This window comes from Pagrus pagrus (genome assembly GCF_965226575.1).
Source record: "Pagrus pagrus genome assembly, chromosome: 6".
Classification (NCBI taxonomy): Eukaryota; Metazoa; Chordata; class Actinopteri; order Spariformes; family Sparidae; genus Pagrus; species Pagrus pagrus.
In genome coordinates, this window is record NC_140190.1 from 4,273,595 (window position 1) to 4,298,508 (window position 24,914).

Consider the following 24,914-nt stretch of genomic DNA (forward strand, 5'->3'; position numbering starts at 1 on the left):
TGATGTTAACTCCCCGGGGACGCGGTTGCCAGCTGTTCCATCCCCCCTGGCGGTGGGTCAGCACACACAGGGCCCGGCCCGCTGATGGGTGGAGCAGGGTGGGAGGGGATGCCTGGAAAGTGAGAGGATCTTCTTAGCTTAGTGCAGATTGCCGCAGCGAGAGGACGAGAGGGATGCTGAGCCCGAAGGTGCTTTAAAAAAAACGTCACGGAGGATTGGATATTGGAGTTTTTTCTTCATCCTCACTTTTTTTTTTGTTCCTTGTGGTTTCATCCTCACACCTGGATCGTAGGTTTTGGGAGTTGGGGAACATTTATGGGTTGCTGGTAGGACGCAGGACCGGGTGACTCAAGATGGCCGTGGCTTTGGACGCAGTGTGGGTGAGGGTGAAGAACGTCTGCAAACAGAATGGGCTCCTCATCATGTCGGTGCTGGCCGTGGTCATCGGGTGTCTTTTGGGATTCTTCCTGAGGACGCGGCGCCTCACGGAGCAGGTCAGTCTGTCTCCTCCTCCCTTGACCCGGTGTGACGTCACGTTGGCAGGAGAAGGGCTTTGGGAGACGATCTTTGCATTAACCTCCACAGAGCTTCTCCTGCTTCGCTGTAGTTTTTCACACTGATACCAAGCTGCAGATCAGTGCTGACCGCTGTGGGTTTTGGTCATTATTTGCATGTTTTAGCCCTTTATTATATTTCATATTGTTAATTTTCTAAAAACAAATAATTGTTTATTATATTTTTTGCAGTGATGCAAAATAATAAATTATATTTCCTTTAGTTTAATTTGACTAAATATACATTTTTAGGTATTGTAGCCTGCTTTGCTTGAGTTTTTTTTTTTCTATCTATGCGACTTTAAACTTCTACCGGCTACATTTCAGATAGAAATACTTTTTTATGACCCTGCAACATTTTACATGAAAGATGTTTAAGCTTGTCAAAATTTTATCCAGTTGGTTCCTCAGCTTTTTGGAAAACAGTTGCTGAATGAAACAAGTAGAGACGTTTCATTTCACTCAGGATCTGAGACCCAAACAGGTCAAATTCAAAGAAAAGTCCCAAAAATTGGTATAAATTCCTCTTGCAGAACTTGTTTTCTCCCCATTTCTTATCTGATTCATCTTGTGACCCTTTGAAGTGGCCTGACCCATATTTTGGAAAGCAAGCGACTAAACTAGCTTTCTGCATGTAGAGTATATAAACTGGAGCAGCTACAACAGTTAAATGCTGCTTACACATGGATGTGGATTAGTTTGATATAAAAATATTTTTAAAAATGCTGTCTGGATGTTCAGAAAACACGGTTAAAGTCTGAAAGTCGACAGCCTTTTTCAAACAATCAGTAAGTCATCGCAAACTTTGCCGCCAACATCGTTTAGATGTATTTCAAACTCTAGTGAAGAACCAAAAGATAACGTGGACGAGTCCAGAATGTGCACAACATTTTATATGTTTACATTTGACGCATTTGTACAACTATCATGAAAATGAAATCTTAGGATTTGAATATTGTTTCATTTTTTAAACTTTAACACTTCTTTGGTTCGAAACTGTACTTCAATTTACTGACCTACAGAAGTTAGACAGAAAGCTGGAAACAAAAGAAAAGTCATGATCAGCAGAAGTTTAGCAGAGACCAGTTGAAACTTTCCTGGAAATGTGTCAAAGAAATTACCAGCTATTTATTAGCGGTTTGGTGGAAAATGGCAGAAATTGAAGTGAAGTGTTACCGAAGTAAGAAAGCAAAACAAGAAATAACCGATAACATGTGAAAACTTATTAATCATGTATAACTTAAATAATTACCTTAATGTTTAACCTCTTTACACATAATCATTGTGCTGGTGGCAAACATCATCACCGACACCAAGAGTCCAGAGAGAAACAAGGCCGCTTCCTCATCACTACATCATATAAAAACTAATTGTTGTACATCTTTTTTAACTGATTTATATTTTTGCTTGAGTGAAGCAGTTTCACTTTGTACATTATCCATCAGCTTCACAGCCCGTGTCTTTAAAAACAGCACGTTAGCGCTCAGGATATCCTGCGTTGTTTACTCTCCTCATGGCCACACACCTCTACAGAGTCATTCAGATACACAGTGAACAACACAAGCTTACACTACGAGCTAATATGATTTTCCCAGAACTGCAACGCTCCTTGACAACTTTGCATGCGCATATAATCTAAGATTCCCGGCAGATCTGAGGCCTGTTAACACATCTGGAAATATAGTGAGTGTCTTTTTAGTACGAAGTTCACGTTTTGTGCTCGTGTCCCTCCACATGTAAACACTGTCGGTGGACGAACCTTCTGATACATTGTAGAAAAAAAACGGCAGCCTTCACTCTCCATTCACTGTGATTTCTGAAGGTTTGTTAAATGAAAAAATGTGTGAAGGGGAAACGTTTCCTGTTAATGGTGGCTACATTCAGTGGGCGCTGATATTCGACCTGACTGCAAATACACAAGCTCGACTCAAAAAAAGGTTTTTTTGTTGGTGGTTTTGTTTTATTGAAGAATGCATAAAAAAATACATCAATGCAACAAAATCCAGGCTGAAGAATAAGCTCACAGTAAATACAGAGTCCATGCACGTCGCTCTAAACCCCCAGCAAGCAGCTTTATTATGGAGGGGCGCCGCAAACAAACTGCAGCCTGTTTCTTTCCCATCACCCTCCTGACTAAAGCTCTGTCATATTCTCAAATAGGCCTAAAAATAGACCCAGGCTCCTTTTTACTCTCACAATAGGGGATTACAATCCAATCAGACAAATGCTTCCTCTAATTGTACATCAAATAAGAGTGCCTGTCAGTGGGACAAAGGTACGCAGGAGGTACAGACCTTTATGTTCTCAGACAGTTTATAGAGATCACTGTGTCGTGTGTGTGTGTGTGTGCCTGGCTATCATTAATAAAGTGAGAAAAGATGCAAAAAATTGACTCATTTCTGAGGAGAAATCACTCAGCAGTAGAAGAACGTTGTGGGGTTAGCCTAAATGAAAATACAAAAATGTGGTTAATGTGTCTAATTATAGTATTAGGAGGTTCTGCAGAATCTCACCGTCAGCTGCAGAAGGAGACAGAGTGTGACAGATAAGACAACATGTGAGCGATATTAGTATGTTTGAATACTGAACTTTGAACAAATATATATATTTGGCTGCCTTTAACCTGTTTGTGTTTCACAGCTGACGCCCAGTAAGACTGAACTGTATCAGTGGAGCTCTGGTTGTTGAAGCAGTTTGGCCCATTGGAGAGTGATTACTGAACGCGGTTGGAAACAGAACCAGCTAATATCAGCTGTCTTTATTAAACAGTCTTGCCGCTTAGTCAAAAAGAGGACAGGGAATGATTTAACAGGCTGCGAGAGGATAAAATGACACAATAGAGCAGCTCTGCCATAAATATACAACCTTCACCAAGTTTCTGATGTTCTGTTTTAGCGTCGCTGAGTTCACCCGTGTCTGTTTTTTGTATGTTGGTTTACACAAAAACTACTGAACGGATCTCCATGACACTTGGATGGAGAATGGGTCTCGGGCCAGAATGTATAGAACCCGTTAACATTTGATGAAAAAATCTGCCGTATTTCGGTGGCTGGTATCTTCGAGTGAGTAAAGTTTGATGAGCTTAAAATATGTTTAAGCAGTTATGATGAGATTTAAAATTGAGAGTGATACATGGCTATTGAGTTTGATATGGGCTTGATTCAATTCACGTTTACTGTTGTGCCTTGGTGGAGGTATGCGCTCTACTGAGTGCCATTCATCCATTACGACATTATTTAGTATGTTAAGGAAAAGAGAGACAGTATCGTGATATCAAAATTTTGGATAGAAAGACAGAATTGTGTTTGTCAGAGGTGGAAACTGCCAAAACATGAATACAAAATCAAAATTATTGATTTCACATATTTATAATTGTAACTGGCACACAAAGAAAAAAATACAAAATAACCACAAAAACAAGTTGACAAAAAAAAGTTGCTGACGCTGTCGCACTCTTCAGCTGTAAAAAGTATATTAGAAACACTGGAAACAATAGAAACACCATCAGTATAATACAGTCCGGTACAATACATCATTAACAATCAACGCTGAGACATTACAGGCGTCATAAAAGTAGATTTTCTGTCAGAGCAGGTGTGTTGGATTTCATTACACCTCCTCATGAAGTGGGCACTTTGTGTGCGTCTATAAAAAAACATACTTTGTTGTAAAGTGCTGAAGCCAAACTGCGGAAACGTTTTCCAACCACTTAAAGACAACTCAACATGTCTTTATTTCTTTACCTCGGCGGCTACTTCACAGGAACACTCAATCACAGTGTCTGAAGAAAGGTGTGATAAGTACAACCTATAGCTATATATCATACTGTAAAAATAAACCTACATAGAAAATAATGTCACTAACTTGTTAGAATATCTACTTCCTGCAAAGTTGAACACAACAAGTCCAAACCAAAAAAAAAAACACCACAAAAGGTGTTTTCCATCCAAACTTGTATTAACTTTGTCCTTCAGCAGCCAGAATAAACTCGAACTGAGGCTGAATGAGACAAACAGGCATTATCAAACCAATACAACCATCACCGCACTGCTGCTCTAAGAGCTGTAACTGTGCCTAACTGTGCTTGAGATTCTCCTCGTCTGATGTTTTTACATTTATTTTAGTTCGTGTCCCAACGTAAAGAGTCAAGAGTGTTTGGTTCTTAGGATAATTGCGTGAGTATGTCAACATACGCAACTTACGTAACATAAGTGACGTACCTACGTTGTTATTTTAACCCCAAACTATGATCTTTTCCTAAACCTAACCAAACCTCAACCTCTCACAATGTTACTAACAGCCATGAAACCATAATATGTCAGCAAGCTTTATTTTGAAAGTCTAACTGGACGTTACATATTAAACGTGAAACCACTGAATATTTAAATTGGAACAATTTTCCTGCCATGTTTGTGGCAACAAAACCAGATGTTTTAAAGCAACATTATGTAACTTTTTTTGCCTTGAAATAACAGCTTTAAAATCATTTTGAGTGTACAGTCACTTCAGCATTCAACATGTTTTGCAGAAACTTACTTTGCCAACACTTCTCTGCCGTTTTTCAGACATTTTTCCGAGTTTTCCAGTGTTGACTTTGAGCATTTTTGAATCGTCAGATATTGTTTACTATATGTCCGTAAACCTATAATATCAATAATCTCTGTGGTTTCCTCAGTCGTGGAACTGAAGAGCCAATATTTTGTCAAGTTGTTGGAAATAAATAACAAATAAATATTCATGCAGGATGGAAGTTTTGTTGGTAGCTGCAGTTGTTGTTTTTCTTGGTGGCAAAAAGCCTTTTGAGATCAGAGGAAACTCCAGCTGTGTGATTATTTATGTGCATGTCAGCACAGTGAGTCTTTCTGGAAGTTGTTTTGACTTTAAAGTACACTGTAACATTCATCTCTCCTTGTGCTGCCGTACGGGAAGTCTGTCAGAGATTTAAAACACAGATTACATAAGCAGCAGCAGCAGCGTCAGTATTAGTGGGCTGACTTACCGGTAAGCTAGCCCACCACTGTCTCACTACTGAAAACAAAGTGTGTGTGCAATGTTTGAAAGAAGAAATACAACCAGAAATAATCCATTACAAGCAAAAAAATGCAAATACATATACATATACATATGTATATGCATACATTTTAGATATATAGTGTTTTGTGACTGACATGGTAGTGTCAGTGTGAGGCTACATCAGCTGCTGTTCAACTAAACATACAAGCTCACTGCAGCGGACGTTTGTCAAATCTTACCTCAAACAGAAAAGATCCCTAAATCTAGTCGATGTGTCAAATCAGCTGCGTCTTTATTTTTTTACAGAGAGAAGAAAAAGCCTTCCTGAAAAAGTATTTTTCTGTTCATATTTTCTTATTTGCTGCAACGTTCATGTAACTAAGTGGTCACTGTGACCAGGCGGATGATTAAAGGAAAATATAGTGCATCCATGGTACAAGTGGAGAAGAGTATGACAAGCCCAGTCTCAAACCAGGCATGTAATGGACCTGCAGATCCAGGCCCGAAAGAGGATGTTTTGCCTCACCTAGACATGAAATGTAACCGTGGCAATGCAAGAAGTCCATGTAGGCAGGTGGTCGGGCTGGATCGATGGGTCAAACACAGAACTTTCACCCAGGAGACCAGAGTATTGTATGTTTTGTGTTGTTGCACTTGCAAAATGTCCGCCCATCTTGACAGAGGTTTAGCCGGTAGCATGTTATAGCCAGCAGATGTTTTGGTTCAGGTTACGTTAGCTTGGCGTGCTGTTAGTGTTTCTGAGTTGTGTGCAGCTTTGACTGCTGCATGCATGTTTACTTCAAGACATAATATTGTTGTGTTCTGTTTGTAGTTAGTACGTATGTTGCATTATAACCTGGGGGGTGCCAAATCAAAAAAAAATATGAATCATAATGTTGCTTTAATGTACTTTATGATCTTTTCCTAAACCTAACCAAGTAGTTTTGTTCCTAAACAAAGAGCTCGTCCGGTAACTTTACCTTGAGCCTGAGAACGTGCTGTCCAAGCAACTGCTGGACAGCTCTCGCAAATGAAAGCTAACTTCATAACTCCTGTAACCTGCAGTCCAGTGTGCTCCTTCCTCCTGCACTTATTACACAGTGACAAAGACAATTATTGAAATAAGTCCAGCTATGCGAGATTATTATACTTGATGTTCTTTATACCAGTCAGCAAAGGGCAACTGACCAGTCTGCTGCATTTGATGGCTGGACACTGACACAGAGGACCAGTGGGTTGGTAATAAAGTTTGACTCATTATTGCCAACGACACAACAAACTATACATCAAGTGTGTTAACATTAGCACCACAAGGTTAACGGTCAAACCAGATTTAATTGAGCAAGGGTAAGTTTAATTTTTATAATTTTACTTCATCATTTGTACGAGGACGGATGTGCTTTTTGTTCTTGACCAGGTCACAGAGTCTAAATTTAAGATGAATATCCTGTCACCAGTCTGCAGCCTAATACGAACAGCTATAAAGAAATTAGGGTAAAAAGCAAATTGCCTCATGAAGTTTGTATTTCTGAGGACTAACAGTCGTTTTATTTTGGACCCACCCTGCTGTTCTGTGTCACTCTGGTGCTTCATTTTGTGTCACACTTGGCTGGCAAAAACCTGTTAAACTGCAGCTGCCCTGTTGACTGGTCCTTTGAAAACAGATGCACTTGCCCAATGTACCACAAACAACACACACACACACACACACACACACACACACACACACACACACACACACACACAGGGACACACACGAGTGCAAGATGAGCAGAGCAGAGACAAACCTCTGCTGGCTGTATGTGAGTGCTGATCCTGCTCTTATACAGCAAACTAAGCTCTCTCTGCTTAATGCCCAACAGAAAAGCTCTTTAGCCGTCATTATGCAGCCGCCTCGCCCTGCAGCCCCGCAATCCACCGTCCTCCCATCTCCCCTGACATCCCTAACCTCACTCTCGCTCCCGTCAGCTCTTTACGATACGCAGCTTGTACGTGTTTATTATCAGCAGATAGACACGTTCTCACTGTCTCAGGCGATCAGCAGTTAGCGATCCCAATCACAAAGATTTCCTACTTTAGATGCAGACAGCCATGTGTTACTTAAAGGGTCAGTGTGTAAGAATAGACCACCGCAAACAAACCGCTAGCCGCTAACTGCTGCTACTGTAGCTGTTGTTAGCTAGCTAGCTCCGTTAGCCGATGCACCTAGCAGTCCGGACTGGGAGAACCAGGGGAGTGTTGGTGTTTACGACGCTAGCACAGGAGCTTAAACCAGAACAGGTCGGGGCTAGCAGGCTAGCATGCTTACTTCAGTATATATCTTTGCAACACGATAAATAGAAGTCGTAATTTTTAATGTCTTCAACTAAAATTCTTACATATTGCACCTTTAAAAGGGGCAATATTGTATGATGTGTCCAGAAATTAAGTTGGCTGTTGTGGCTGTTTATGGTTCTTCCACACGCTACAGAGGCTCCTGTTTGTTAAATTAATAAATTATTAAATTGCCAATATGTCTTGTTTCTTCACACTTCAATCATCCAATCCACCAAACAAGAGTCAATAGCAGAATAAGCTGTTTGGCAGAGAAGATTTGGCAAATTTTTCATGGGCGCAACCCACAAACTCAGCTCTGCTGCTCATCCCACAAATACATGTTCCTTACAAATGTGGCGCCATTTAAAAGGGAAATAAACAGGCTTTCCAACGGTATAAGATTTATTGCCAAGAAGCATCGTTACAACAAAGAAATAATCTACCAAACACAAATTTCCTTACTTTTTATGCGATGTTTATATATTTCGTGAGAGACGGGGTTTGGTGGTGAGACAGCTGATCCGTGCTGCCAGCACATTCACAGCGAGGTTGTACGATCACAGAAGCGATAATGGGGATGGCATATTCTTTGCGTTTTCATTCATGGTGAACCATCAACCGTCACTGCCACTAAATCTTCTTCAAGGTCACAAAACATTGAAGTGCAGTTGAAGTATAGATAAATTGAAAACTCTTATTTATCGAAGAAAGATGACGGCCTCTTTGAATGACCTTTATGTGATTGAAATTGCTCCTGTATGACGCAGTTCATTGTGTTGAAGAATGCACCTTGCCTGATGTTATATCACCAATTACGAGGATATAACAACACCAACATCTCAGCCTTCATCAATGGGGAGAGAGCAGGGACAAATTCATTCATTCCTTCGAAGAACTAGTACAATGTGTGTGAGCTTTTGTGCGGCACGTTCAGTAACTCAGAATGTAAACCATGAAACCCAATCACCTTCTGCCTGTGAGCTTTAGCAACACACCTCATACCTCAGTGACTGAATAGGATGAACACCAGTGATCAATCAACATATGACGATTGTCCAACCAACGGCAGACTTTTTTTTGTACAGTCACAGTTTAGTTTGGTTAAGGAAAGAAATCTTGGTTTGGGTTTAAACAACTTCAGCTGACGTTAGCTTATGAGCACCATTAGCCGTCCAGTTAGCGGTCCGGACTTGGAGCTCAGAGCACCAGGGGAGTGTTGGGGTTTGTGCCGCCTGCACAGGAGCTTTGAACCGTGAAGGTCCGCTGGTCAGCACGTTAAACATGCTTGCAACACAATACGACTTTTGGTTTACACGGGACACAAATGATGCCTATGTGGTCGTTTTCCTGATGAGGACCGGCTGACTGTTAACAAGTGTGTGAAGGACACTTTAAAGTGCTGTATCACCAAACACTGATAATCTCGACCAGACGGTGATCACGGAGATGCTTCTCGAGGAAGGAAGCTTTTTTCAAACTCCCGGCACACTGTCCAGTTTATTTTGACGTGAGTGGAGATGTGAGGTCTGGCTGCAGGGGATGAAACAGTGCAGCTGATAGAGAACAGCTGTCCACTGCTGCTCTAGACGGAGGCCAGCGTTAAAGCCCAGTGGACACTGAAACAAATACACAAAAACTCTGCGAGATGTTCAGACTTCTGCCAAACTGTCACCCATAAACTGTCGAGCCTTGAAAAGGAGCTCACTGGAGATTTTACCTGTGATATGTTAGGGCTGCTCTCCAAGATTTACCCAGCCTCTATCTTTAACCGTCTTCTTTTATCTGCTTTGATAAGTGTAAATTACCACTTGTCAAAAAAGCTTCGCTTCCACCAACACAAGTCCCGGGTGAAGCTATTGAGTCACAGATCACCGTGAAGTAAACAACAGGCTTGTTTTCACCACAGGAGTGTTGTTATCTCGCTGTGGCAGAGACTCAGAGTAGGTGGGAAGTGATTTCATGCCTGAAACAAAGCAGTGTTCAACTCATCAATGTGTCTGACTGTTGGGATTTTGTGCTTGCAGTCATGAAAATGTTTTTTTATTCAGGGTTACACTTTTATTCCAACATGTCCTCACTCTAAATACTGCAGCGAGTTCAGTGGCCCTAAGCTTTGAGCTATGACGTGTTTCCTACGTCTCCGTTGTCCGTGAAGGTCTCTGCAGTCGAACATGGAATAAAAAACACCGGTTAGACGTCCAAAAATAAGGTTTGCTGATAAACACTTCACATATTATGATATTTTGGGTTCTGGGTTTAGTCATCTTCTGTTTTATTTATTTGTTCAACATCCACGTAGCCCGAGTTCACCGACATGACACCAGATGACATCACAGCAGTACAGCATCTTCATCACTTTTTAAAACGTGCAGTAAATATATATATATTTACTTACTTTGCACGTTACGTATTTGTTGTTGTCATTTTCACTTTCATTCAGTTGTTGTGAGTTTCTTAGGAGCCGACTCCTCCTGTCTTTTTCAAAGTGCCCTCAACTGTGAAATCAGCTGCTGTAGTTGCTGTGAAGTTTGCAGACTTGCCATTCACTCCTGAGTCCTCAGTGTTCCTGCTTTTGTTCCACTTGGCCTTCTAGTTTCTTAGTTCTTTAGTTTATGTATTTTAAAAGCTTAAAAGCAACTTTGCAAGTGGCGCTGCACACTGACTGTGTTTTATTCTATAAAACTTTCACTTTTTTAGCGACTCAATCACAAACTTGACATAAAGTACATGAATAATTACATGAATTTGAGCAGGTTGACTGACTACAGGTCTCATTTCTTAATACATTGAAAAATAAACCTTTTCTCTGAATTACACAACTGTTATCGGCCTAAATATGGTTTGTTCATACTTAATCCTCACAGGACGTCCACTGCTGAGCTCCATATCAGAGACCAAACGGTTGCACCTTAAACCAGATGGTTACATGGATATATTTTCAGACAAAGAATGACATTTGAATGGCATGAAGTGAACACTGTAGTGTGAAAGTATGTAACTGAAGGAGGCACATCTCCAAAACACATGAACAAGCACTGCCTGACTTCACGGACTGCCCCTGAGCTCTCGGGTCAGCTGGGTGACGGGTTAGCGGCTAGTTAGCTACGTTCAACACGCTCTCTTACCTTTTTACACCAATAAATACATGATTGATTTTACTGATAAAGCAGCTGTTTGATTGCTGCTTTCTACAGGAGTAAAGGAGGACTTATAGGTCTGTCTCATAGTGAACAGTCCCTGCCGTCGTCTCACACATCGGCATCAGATTTGACCTGATGTTGGCTGCGTTTACGATCTGTCACTCACTTTGTAATATACAGCAATAACGGGAGCTTTGCCTACTTAAGTGCAATCAGTGAAACTAATCAGTATTTTTATATTGACACCGGATCAAATGACCATGTGTAATGTGAAGATGTGTCTGCCCCAGAGAAGAAAGAGGTTTTTTCAGCACTTTTTGCCTCAGTGTTTTAGCTTTATTGGTCACCAAATAACATTTTCATAATTAACATGGTAACACGTTTCTAGCCACGTGCAGCTGTTTTCAGAAAGACATATTTATTTTCCTCCCTGTGTGGTACCTGTCCAGCACAATGTGAGAAACTAGCAGGTGAACGTTGCAGCAGAGGAGCCAGATGTTTCCTGCAGGTGTCAGTGGAAGCTGAAGGTGAAGGAGTGATCGGGGCTTTTGTTACTCTCGGGGTCACACGCAGAGTTTTACAAACACTCACACAGCACTACTTGACGCACACTTGTTCCCATCCTCGCTTTTCTTCTTCTTTCTTTGTCTGTCGGTGTTTCGGCTTCTCCTTTTTGTGTTACACACTGAAAATAGAGAGAATAAACGCCGACATGGTCAGCATTGACAGCAGGAGCAGCTGGAGAAACCCCGGTGTGACAGTTGCTCTGTGGGGCGTTCAAGCATCCTCGTCCTTCCAACCAATATTTGTCTTTTGATCGGCATAAATGTATTTGTATTTTCTCTGGACATGCACTTTTCATTGTCAGTGTGGAAATGAAAGTTGCAAGAACAGAATGATATATTTCTTCTTTACTATTTTAGCTGGTTTTCTATACTAGTATTTGGTTTTGGGTGATGTTTGGATGATCTTTGGATGATCTGTATCAGCTGGTTGTTAATCACAGGGCCGCAGATGTCTCAGTCATGCTGAGGAAAGCCTAGGGCTGAAACCCATCTGTCACATCCTGCTGTCACAGTTTACAAAAACAGGACACTTATTCAGACATGGAGGCAGGTGAAGCAACAAAAAGCGAGTTTTAATCAGCTGAAGACCAAAATACAATAAAATGGCAGGTGACAAAAACTGGCCACAAAAAGTAAGAGCAAAGGAAAATATAAGAATAACACAAAAACTAAAGACAAATCAGGAACACACGAGGACCGGGGGCTGGGCACAGGAGACGCATGGACAAAAACAGGATGACACGAGGACGAGAAGAGACGAGCAGACGATGAAGAGTGAGGGAACAACACAGCTTAAATACAAACTAAACTAACGAGGGGGCGGTGCAGCTGGAGAGACATGGGGAACAGGACAGTGCTAACGAGGCTGGGTGAAAAACAGCAACGATGAAAAAGATTCACATGGTACCAGAGGCTGTCTTCCATAGTGACTTGTCTTTTTAGTACCAAATGTCCTCGCTTGGCTGCTGTGACGGGAGCTCAGAGTTTACCCATTGGAGTCATCTTACTGTGATTGCTGAAGCCGTGGGCTCAACGTTTGTCACTTGCACTTCTGTGGTTAAGGAAATAAATATTCATGTATCTCCCGGAGAGTTTGTTTGCTCTCACTGGACAGGAATTTAAATCATGAGGCTCTGGTTAGTAACTGGAGGTACCCTGACAGGTCTTTCATTTCCATGCAAATGCATCTTCTGCTTTTTTTTAAAAACATAGAATAAACCACAGCTGCAGGCTTAATGTGACGCGCTGAAGGCGGTGAGGGACAAAGAAAGACAAATGAAACACAGGTGGACAGGAAAAGAGACGGTCGCTGCCCTGTGTTGTTTTGATTAACACATTTCACTCAGCATGTTCAACACTGACTTGACGAAAGGAAATTAGATGATGATCAATCTAGTATTAAAAAATCTTCTGAATAATTGATAACAGCCCTGGCCCGTGTAGAGAGAGGTGTAGGGTCAACCTTCTCTCTCAGCGCTGCTGAACTACTAATAAGGAGAAAATATTAGCTCCACTTGCAGTTTTCTTTAATTAGATGATGCTTCAGCCCTCAGCTTGTGCTGATCTTGACCTTAAGGAGAATTTGAGGGTCAAAACATAATCTAATTAATAAAAACTGCAGTGTGTGCAACACTTTTTTCACTTTCTAGTCTGCTGTCAGTGATCGGCGCCTCATTAAAGCCCTCGGTGTGCGTTACCTTTCTATGACACTCCTCATGAGGCATCAGCTAATTTGAGTTTTTAAAGGTGTTATTGATAACATTCAGTCAGTAAACGTCACAACGTCCCCCCGTCCATTTAATTCACGTCACAACGCCGCTGTTGCTCGAATCATCTGCTCCCTCAAGTGGTTGCCTATTCGTTCGTATCTGTCGTTGCAAACTAGCTAGCTAACGTTACGGCAGTACGGTACGCTGGCTGTATAACGCAGCTGTTCTTTGACATGTTCTTTCACAAACTGGCAACTAACTTTTGACGCTGATGAAACACAGACAGAGCGTGATACCAACAGCGTTTTACTTCTCGCTGACAAACCTTGTTAGAAGCCGGAACCAACAAAGATTTTTGTTTTGCACCTTCCTACAAGCCCTGCAGATGTCTGGACTCGGCTTCTTAAGAGGTACATTTTGAACTAACTAGTCAAACAAATTACAAAATAAAGTCCAGATGATTTAATGACCAGAAGATGAAGGAAAATCATCCTGTTTTTCCTTCCGTTCTTGGAACTGACTGATTTCATCATAGACATCTTGACAAAAGTTATTTTTTCATTTAACATCAGGTTCCTCTTCACTAGCCGCCTAATGGTCTTTCTAAAATTACCTGTGACTAACATTTCCTCTTCTCTCGTCTCCACAGGAGGTGAAGTACTTCCAGTTTCCAGGAGAGCTGCTGATGAGGATGTTGAAGATGCTGATTCTCCCGCTCGTCGTGTCCAGGTACTGACGTCCGTCTCCTGTACATCATTATAACCCTCACAGCTTTAATCCATACACCTTTTGGATTAACACAGCTCGAGTGTTCTAATGTATTCTGTGAATTATGACACTGTGAGGGCCGTCTGAAAAGTAATTATGTGACTCAGCCAGAGTAAGGTGGAAAAGTTCACCAGCCAAGGAAAAATGTCTGTATATTGGGTTCGACTTTAATATTATATATATATATTTAAAAAATGCTCCAGCAAAACAAGACTCTTTTTCAAGAATTTTGGAAAAATTGAAGAAATTAATAGGATGTTGTTATGATTTTAGCACCTATAAATGCTGTAGTGAATGAACAGGAAAGTACTGACGGAGTAGATCTACGTCTTTCGACAGAAAAATACCAGAGAAAACAGACACTTTTCTGTTTTAAACAACCTTTCTGGCCTTTTAAGTATAGATTTCTGAGTTTATGAGGTGTACGTACTTGAATGCACCTGAATCCAAGCTAAACGTTGTCTCGCAGTTCAGTGCTTCAGAGTGCTGTATGCTGGAGGCTCTTTGCAGCTGTGGGTACGACATCTTTGTTTGTTCATTTATTCCCAGGACCACAGCCACGAGACAGACAGGGGACCAGATTGACCTCTCACTTTGGAAATACTAATTTTCTATTATCCTTGCTTACATAACTGCAGCTGAGAAGGAGGGGAGCTGCTCATCTGTAGTCAGTGCGAGGACATTAATAATAAAGTGATAAAATGCTGAGTTTCTGCTTTTGCTTTTGCTGCTGTTGGCTGCTGCAGTTTATACTGACAAGGCTGCCCGGGATGCTTTCTGCCCGTTGTGCATAAGACCCTCACCTCTCAGCTTCTGTTACGGGTTAACTGAAGACTGGTCCGAGATGGTTTACAACGCAGTTTGACTGAATAAAGCCAACGACAGAGAAGCTTAAACTAACCTAAAAGAACCACTGGCCATTTTTGTATCCTGGTTTTACCCATCCACGTGTCCTTGTGCAAGCTGAGAGGGAGACTCCTTCAAGAAAATGCGTTTATCACATTTGTTAGACTTCAAGGATGCACAGCTCACTTGATCTTGACTTTGTATTAAGGCCTGTTTGGACACACTGAATAGCGACACAGGATTACGCTCAGTCCATAATTGATGTATTAAGGTAAAAGCAGGCTGCAGCGTTCTTCGCAGGGACGTGCTGATAGTAAAGTGGCCACCGGGAGCTCGTAGGTCGACAGTTTCTTCATTGAAGTGCAAATTAAATGATGCTTTGCTGTGAAAACATCTTCATCAGCTTTGCTGCTCTGAAGAAATTTAATTTGCACCTTCAGAAATGTCCGTGTGCTCAACTTCTCACCTCTATAATCAACATGTTAAAGTAACATGTCTCTCAAACACATTTTAAAAGTAGTCACAACAGCAGGCCCACTTATTAAGGTCTTAGCACTGGTTATAAAGGGTATTAACAAAAACACCAGGGGGATGTTCATGTGCTGGATATAAGATATTGGTTTTCTCCACTACCAGGTCCACACTGGACAATATCAGCCCGATAATAGCCTGACCAGGCAGACACAGTGTGTCTGTAACTATATTGGTGTAACACAGGAATACCACTGGTTGCACAAACGTTACAGAACGGATCCGCTACGGTTTTGCTCCATCATCCGTCAACCCCCACCGACTGCGTTTTGAGTGCAGCGCTGCCATACAGCTGGAGTTACGAGACCAAGGAGTTCCCGCAATAATTACAGAATCGCGCGCAACCGCAATTATACGTACACAACAACAAACAGACAAAAGGTTTGTTTTCCCAACCGAAGGTTTAGAAGAAGTGCTTGGATTTGTCTGGTTTTTTTTTAGATTTTTGTGCTGGCGTCAACACAAGAGTGTTTTATTCTGAAAATTAACAGGATGTTGTGTTGTTGTTTCGGTGTGTGACTTCCTGTTTGCTCTGTGCTGAATTCGGCTGAATTGCTGCACCGTGCTCCGGCATCCGAAGCCTTGTGTTTCTGCTACAGAAGGGTTTGGACTGCCGGAGCTGCAGCGGAGTAGATACGCAATCCAGTGGAGCCAGTGGCGGATCAGTCACGGACCGAACACGGATCTGGTGGAATTTAGGGGTTAGGCATCACAATTCATTGTTTTATCCCATGTAGTGTGTCATCATGGACGAAAACTGACACCACATCTTGAACGTCTCACCATGCGTCAGATTTTCAGTAACTTGTTACATTACAAGGTTACTGCCATTAAAAAGACACTTATATAATAGCATTATGGTGTTACCTACTGAGAAAAAAGTACTTTTGTCTTCCCAAAAATGAAAACACTTTTGTGATTCCTTGCCATGCTGCTGCTTATATAATTCAGAGGAGGTCTACCTATAAATGTATTGACACTACCAACATAAGATAAGATAAAACTATAAATCTGAAAGAAAATGATTGTGCTAAATTCTTGAATAGCATCTTCTACAACCTATAATCTGTAAACCTGCAGGCTGACAATAACAGGATGACAGATTCAAAATCCCCTTGACAGCTCCTTACTTATCTTTAATGTTTGAACACAAAACATAAAATCGAGTGGATACAACATCTGCAAAGAAAAAGGTTGAATTATTGGAAGTGCATGAAAGTAAAACAGAAGTCGAAGGTTTTTTTGGCTGGTACATCGTGTTTTAACGTGCAACTAATGAACTAGTTAACTAGATCAATAAATATGTATGTTGTGTTGGATACTCTCATTCAGCAGTACAGCTGCTTTATGCATCTATCATCCCTGTGTGTGTGTGTGTGTGTGTGTGTGTGTGTGTGTGTGTTGCATTTGTGTCCCTGAATGAAAGCAGTGGGGGGATTAAGGTTTGATCCTTGCATTCACAAGCGACGTCCAACAAACATCACTGACACTGATTGAAATGCTGCAAGTGTCGATCCTCGATTGGTGACATGTGTTTGATGTATACACTTAAAACTGTTTCCATGCAACGTGAACAAAATATAAAGGAATTAATTGATTAGAAGTAGCAGCAGTAAACCTCTGGTCAATACTGGCTGTACAAAACAAAAGCGATGCCCTGAAGAAACCGACAGTACTTGAAAAGAATCAAGTTGTACGTAGTCTCAGATCTCCAACGGCTATATCACCTAACCCACATCGTCTGATGCTTATGTATTCTATCTAACGCTTAGTTCAGTAAGTTTCACTTCTAGATGATGAATCATGTTTATAGTATGTATTAAGATAACACTGCCATATGAACTTTTATTATTGATTTTAGCCAACAGATTTGTTTATTGTCAAACCTCAAAGGTCCTCACAAAGAAAAGTGCAGCTATGAAAAGCAATTATGAACATAGAAGTTAATAAGGCAGAAGTTACTACTCTCTTTGCCCAAAGGTAACGACACCGGCTAGTATATATAAATGGATTTGCTTGAGTTTTTTGAAGATATTTCAGCTCTCATCCAAGAGTCTTCTTAGTTCTGAAGTTGTTGAACTAAAACCCCAATTGCGCCAAAACAACATACACCGATCAGCCACAACACTAAAACCACTGACAGGGGAAGTGAATTACACCGATCATCTTGTTACATTGCAATGTTCTGCTGGGAAACTTTGGGTCCAGATATTCATGTGGAAGCCACTTGCCACTCAGCAGGTGAACATTGTTCACTTGTCATGTCATGTTCCTATCAAACGTTTGCAAAACAATCTCATCACAAGGTTTTGTGGGCTTAAAGGTATTAAAATCTGCAATTCCATAAAAAATGGGCAAACTCTATTTTCAGAAAAGTGGATACTGTTGTAAGACTCTTTACTCAGGTTTTATATTTCAGGTTTTTACATAGATCGGAGGACTACATACTCCTGGATAGCTTAAAGGTCAGCTTTGTAAGAAGGTTGAAGTTTTCATTCCCAACTCTCACAAAGTTGACCTTTAAGAAAACTGTCCAAGGTCTTAGTCTTATAAAACCCTCCCCAGATACATCGGCTTCACTTACAAATCCATTGTTACCAAGCTGCTGAAGAAGTGACATTATGAATTGCACTGACACATGATGAAAATGATGACGCCACCTGAATCGTCAAAGCACCAACTGTCAGCCTAACTGTGCGTTTCCTTTTCCAGTCTGATGTCAGGACTGGCAGCCCTCGACGCCAAGTGTTCCAGTCGGCTCGGTCTGATCACCGTGTCTTACTACCTGTGGACCACCTTTGTGGCGGTGATAGTGGGGATCATCATGGTCTCCATCATTCACCCGGGTGGTGCAGCCCAGAAAGAGGACTCTGAGGACAGCGGCAAGCCTATCATGAGTTCTGCTGATGCTCTGCTGGATCTCATCCGGTAAGAACAACGAGCATCCGCCTGACCAACACGCCACGAGCGACCGATTCACAGTTAATGATTATAACATAATGTGACGAACACTGAAATTACGGCAGTCACTGTGTCTGCGAGCTGGGCGAACAGAAAAGGCACAAGTGAAGCACACACTCCTCAATTATCTGGTATTAAGGAGCATTAGCAGAAGTCTGTATCCAACATGTCAAGTGTTACATTAATCAGTCATCAAGTAATTTACATGTCAGAGAGGATAATTACGGAGGAAACAACCAGGGTTTGGGAGAGCTGCAGTGAGTCACTGTTCGTAGAAATGACATCTACTGAGAGCTGCACACAGATTACACAGGACCTGGGCTGCAGATTTATGTTGTCGGGGTTTAAAGGAGATGTATGGAGCTCAACATCCAGCCATGAATCAACCAGTATAGGTCGACATCCAAAAATAGACATTATACAACTGTACACAGGCTGAGTTCTGCCTTTAATGACCAATATATATACAGTATGTGTTATAACTGCTGTAGTTCCTGTCACCTGCACTCTGGTGTTACTTCTTGCAGCTTTCTCAAGAGCTGCTCATCCAAACTACTTGACACTAATTTTAGTTAAAAAAAAAAAAAAGTTAACTAAAATCACCAACAGAATGTGAAGAAAAAACAGTTTTTACATTATGACGTCTGTGCACTGTGTTGCAGAGATATCTACTGAAGTTAGCATGCTAACCAGTTAGCCCTGGTCCATGACGGATCGAAGTTCCTCTCCTAGCAGGGTTCACAGTTCCCAGGAGTTAGATAAGCCCTATTTTTTGGCCCTTTTCAGTGCACTTTCTGTGGTCCTCGGTGTGAAGTCGCTCCAATGAACGGTTGACCGGAAAAAAACACACCTGATCAGCTGCTGTATGTTGTACCTATGCATCTGTGTGGCCGCCATGTTGGAGAAGTCAAGATCCAGTAAAGGTTTTCTTTGCCTTCAACATTTCTCATCCAAACAACTTCACACTCCACAATTCACTTCCTGGAGTCACCAGGCCAAGTGTGAAGTCTATCGGATCATTGTGAAGGGCATACAAAAACATAGACGTCATAATAAATCAAGCCAATTACATAATTTATGAGAGGCATAAACGGGCTGGGAACAGAAATATTATGCTCATTTTCTGGCTCATCATTATATTTTGGTTACTTCTAGCGTAGTCTTATCTGCTTTCGTGCTCAAAAATCTGCCAAAAATCAGTTTTCTCATGCTGTTTTCCGCCTCTGTCTGAAAGTTTTAAGATCTTTTACATGCACAAGAACCTATATAACACTGAAGGAAAGGAAATAAACAAAAAAGCATGATAGGTGTCCTTTAATGCAACTGAAAATGGATAATCAACATAAAACATTATGGTTTCTTTTCAACTATTCTGTCTTTACTCTCATGATACTATGATTTTTTTAATATTGGCCCCAGTATCCTACATTTTTACAGCACAACCAACATGGAAGTAACATAAATGTATTATATATACCTGCATGTTCCCATGGGGATATTTCTACCGTTGTCCTGACATCTGTGGCCTGCTGTCAACAAAAATGTGTGAAAACATATAACAGCTCTGTATTTTTAATGAGACAAACCTCGTGGGATTAAAGGTGGAACAACAGCAGTGGTTAGCGTCAGGATTTTATTGTGAAACACATCACGTTGCTTATATGTTTTTCTTTTCTTCGAGTGCCGTCATTGTACAGTTTTTCCAGCTCTGCGGACAAACTGTCTCGGCCATCAAAACTGAACCTCGCCTGTGAGCTCTGGTGTTGTAATAGAAATGAATATGGAAATAACTTATTATAAAAATCAATTGTTTTGAAGTAATAACACCTTTCTGGAGCAGACGTCGTCCTCACAGCATCCTACTTTGTTTTGGGGTTTTTCAGACTGTGTGGATTTGCCCTCAAATCCTGAGACAGGATTAAAAACATTGTTTGTATTAAGCCTCTCAGTCCCCGTATTCTGGGATGACTTCATTGTTGACTAAAAAAACATTTAATCTTCTTTAATAGAAGATGTTACTCCGTTTCTAAAACCCAGCATCGGTAAACAGGACTATTAGCGGTCACCTGTCATGCACTGTGCCACCGGAAAGTACTTGTTTGGTAGTCTGATCCGAGCTTTTTGTTTCTTGCTGCGGAGGGAGGCGGTGAGTGCGTCTAAATCGAGGCCATCCATCAGACGCACTGTGTGGGGGCAGGCTGAATGGATCAGCAGGTGTCCTTAAGAATGCAGTCGGTATGATATCACAGAGGGACAGGTTAAAAAAGTACATTTGCTGCAAGTGTGATTACAGCTGAGAACAAGGAAAGAAAAGAAATCAGGAGCAACGTTCGTCTAAAAAAAGTCATTTTATCTATTTTCAATATGAAAACAGTGCAGCTTTGAGTTTTGATTGTCATTTTCCTCTCGGTCTCTGGTGAGTCATAAGGACGAACAGCTGGAAGTCTAAACAAACAACTCTTTTAGAGTGCAGGCGGACGGGAAGGTACAGAGTTAATGGATTTATTTATTTTTTTTCATTTATTTTTCCAGTCATTCTTTTTATCCATCGCTGTCGGGATGTTTAGAGAATTTCTACATACATAACACAAATGCTTCTGCAGACGGTGTTGTATAAAGTGCCCTAGAAGTTACACTTGCGTAAAAGTAAAAATAAAGTGTCATTGTTTTTGTTAAAATTGACTCAAGTCAAAAGTATTTTTTGGTAATAAATGTACTTAAGTATGGAAAGTACAAGTAACAGTACATTTTACATTTATGTGTACGTTTATAATGTAAACAAAGGGTCGATAAACAGTCATGAAGTAGGTAGAAATTATTCTACGTAACGAGGAACATGATGTGGTCTGTATCAGATTACAGAGCAGGACAGCCACAATTAAATATCTATTCATTTTATTTATTTTTTTATTTTTTTATTATGTTGTATAAATGTTAATATTTATATTTCTTGGAGCGGTGACAGTGATCCTGCTCTGTATTATTATAGAAGTGTTTTATCTGGACCCTGGTGACTATGATTCAATGCTATTTTATCTGCACCAATGCAAGAACCTCTAAAACACCCGAGTCCTCTTCAGCTTTGTCGTGAAGAAAGATCTACAAGCTCCTTTCCAAAAGGTCATGGGTATTCGGTATTGGTTTGAAGTAACAAGCTTTATTAACAACGCTGAATCCTGAAAACACAAACTAAAACAAGAATCCAAGAGGAAAGAAACACCAGTAAGACTAACCAGTAAGACACGAGGAACATTAGCAGCAAACAAAGGTCATGTTGCATTCACATGCTCCTCAGATGGTCCCATTTCCAGAGTTGGGGAAGTTGTTCTTCTGACTTCAGCGTGTTCATGAAGGAATGCTGGAGCAACATGGACGCCAAAAAAGAGGTCGTTTTGCATTTTATCACTCTGGACGACACCCAAAAGAAACCATACAATCACAACACAATACGTGACTTTGGTAAACGTTCCTTACGATCAACATCAAATGTTGACTTCCCTCTCCCATGTTTCAACATCATGTGACGGCAACTCAATCTTTCCGAGTTCTGGTTCCGACTTGAGAGGGTCGGAAAAACCTTTTCCCAAAAATCTGACAGCAGGAGCTAAAACCGGACTTGGGAACAGATGTGAAGAAATAAATCAAACCAAGCGTGGTGTAAAAGCACAGGGGGACGGACAGTATCTAAGTGCTTTCTGTTTGTTCAGACTTGACAGCAGAGTGTTTTAATGCCTTTGTATCTTTGTCTTGCAGCAACATGTTCCCATCTAATCTGGTCCAGGCCACATTTCAGCAGGTGAGACCTTCTGACATCACACAGCACACCTTCAAACACAAAGGCTGCGGCTTATAAAAGGAATTAATGCATCTTTTATCTGCTTCTGTTGTTTTTTTTTATCCCCGACAGTATCGAACAAGTAGCCAGTACATTGTGAAGCCCAAACCAACAGTGAGTCAGTCGGAGTCCACCACGCGGCGAGCGCTCATCTACGGTATCCAGGACGATAACGGAACCGACATCCAGAACTTCGCCCTTGATCTGACTCCACCTCCGGATGTGCTCATACGCACTCGTGAAGGGACGAGCGACGGAATGAACGTCCTCGGCATTGTTATATTTTCCGCCACGATGGGTAAAAACCTGAGTTATTCCTCTCTGAATTTTAACCTTTTCACCGCAAAATATATCGTTGCAAATGAGAATGCTTTTAAAGATTGTGCTGTAAATGTCTGCAGGTATTATGCTGGGAAGGATGGGGCCAAATGGCAGCGCGTTGGTGAACTTCTGCCAGAGCCTGAATGAGGCCGTCCTTCGAATTGTTGCCATTGTTATATGGTAATGATTTCTTTAAACATGATGTTTTGCTACTGGAACGTATACACAAGTTTCATCTTTACAGAAGTTCTGAGCACTGAGGCTTCTTCATTCAGGATATGACTTCAAAATATGCCAGACACAGATGTATAGTTGTAGGACCCAAGGGTGAACACCAGAAACTGAGAGATAGTAGAAAGGTATTTGTTAAAGCACGGTGAGGAGCTGGAGGTAGAGGAGGACTGATGAGTGGACTGGCGGAGGCTGGGTCGTGGTGAGGCCAGGAGAGGAGCGATCACTGGAGGAGACGAGAAAAGGCAACGTTAAGATCAAATAGACATAAACTAGAAACTCTGTGAGACCATGTACCACGTCTGGCTGACAGAATAATCTGGCAGCGAGAGTAGATGAGACCAGGGCTTTTATCCTGGCGCTGATTGCCTCAATGCACTTCAGGTGTGTGTGATCAGCGTCAGCTCAGGCCATCAGGAAAACCACACCCAGCGACTCATCATGACTCTGAAACACACACAAGCACCAGAACACCACAAACATAGTCCAAATGTAACATAAAGCTGGGTTCATTTTCATTTATTGTCAATGGACACTAGTGTAAGTTGCAGTTTGTTCCACCTGGATCCACCTGAGATAGTTGGTACAGCCTTGAGTGCATTATGCATTAAATCAGTACACCTACACCTGTGACAGCTGTTGGAGGTGGTTAATTGACCCTTGAGAGATGTATTGGCAGCTAGTTTGCTACATTCAGCACGCTCTATTAGCCTTTAAGACTAATAAATACAAAAACAACTTCGTTAAATGCCCAAATGCCACAATTATGTAAACACAAGCAAAATATTTGTCACAAATGTACCTCAGGTGTGCGCTTTATGCTAACATTAACCGCCAATGGAGGCTGTTGCTGTTCGGCTCAGGGTCTGTGTGCCATATGCTAACATTAGCCACTATAGTGGCTCGATCTTTTTGTCGGGGCCTGTGTGCTTTGTGGTACTGAGTTAGCTAGCAGCTGAGGAGCGGGGTCAGAGAACCAGACCAACTACCTCACGGCTCACTCACGTGTAACAATGAACATAAACAACAAAGATGGCTGCCGTTAGCACTCACCACTGTCAAGTTGTATGTTAGCATTGGGAACTTGCACCTCGCCATTATAGTCAAATCTTAATTATATTGTCTATATTTGATATCAGGCTTTACAGCCACTGGTGCTGACTTTGTGCTCCTCCTCATCCCACCAGGTATTTCCCATTTGGCATCGTGTTCCTGGTGGCCGGTAAAATCCTGGAGATGAGCGATCCGTCGGCGATGGGAAAAAAGCTGGGCTTCTACGCCGTCACTGTGGTGTTCGGTCTGGTGTTGCACGGCTTGTTCATTCTACCTGCCATGTACTTCTTCATCACCAAGAAGAGCCCCATCGTTTACATACGGGGAATCCTGCAAGCCCTGCTCATCGCCCTGGCAACCTCTTCCAGGTAAAAAAGGAAATCAACAAATACGTTATTTAACTCGTTTGTATTGAAAACCAGAGAGCGATTCTTATCTTCTCATATGTGGATCAGAATCAACAATATATCCACATTTCCTTTCCTTTTCCTGTCCATTCTCTGGAACATTACCATGGCGGGGCGTCAAAGGGATGTTAGGAGATCAGAAAACATCTGGTGTGTGTGGGAAGAGATGGGAACGTAAAGGAGCATTTCACGCATTTGACTAGACTGGAATCTATCCATTTGTGTGTGTGTGTGTGTGTGTGTGTGTGTGTGTGTGTTCAGGTCTGCCTGCACATGTTTGTGAAGACACAGTTCAGTTTCGAACAATGTCAGTGCTTGTGTTTAGTTTGTTCACATTAGCAGACGTTGTATTCACTGTGGTGGAGTTCAGACTGGTTTCATTTTCAACCCATGTGGGAGTGAATGAAAACAACGTGGTTGCCTGGAAGGTAGTGAGGCCACGAAATGAAGATCTAAAACACGACACCGCGCTCTGGAAAATGCTCCTCAGCAATGTGAAGTTATGGGATTTTTATTTGAATCGGTCAAAACACGTAAAAACTTAGTTGTGGTCCATTAAATTTTAGGATCCTTACATGTGAAATCAATCCTTGTTCTTCTCTGCATGATTAAAAGGGCCGAACGAAAACCTATTAACATACTTGTTTCCTTTGACCTCCTCAG

At 41.5% G+C, this 24,914-nt stretch overlaps 1 protein-coding gene across 1 annotated transcript in view; it reads left to right on the top strand.

Moving 5' to 3' along the window:
- Positions 1 to 353: 353 nt before the first annotated feature.
- The window catches only part of slc1a7b (solute carrier family 1 member 7b), a gene marked incomplete at its 5' end in the record, with an annotated part of 30,758 nt that continues 6,197 nt past the window's right edge, over positions 354 to 24,914 (top strand). The window contains 7 exons of the mRNA XM_084354442.1: positions 354 to 494; positions 13,948 to 14,027; positions 18,156 to 18,371; positions 22,158 to 22,200; positions 22,312 to 22,537; positions 22,641 to 22,740; positions 23,979 to 24,212. Coding sequence (XP_084210568.1) covers positions 354 to 494; positions 13,948 to 14,027; positions 18,156 to 18,371; positions 22,158 to 22,200; positions 22,312 to 22,537; positions 22,641 to 22,740; positions 23,979 to 24,212 — 1,040 coding nt within the window. The remainder of the gene's footprint in view (positions 495 to 13,947; positions 14,028 to 18,155; positions 18,372 to 22,157; positions 22,201 to 22,311; positions 22,538 to 22,640; positions 22,741 to 23,978; positions 24,213 to 24,914) is intronic.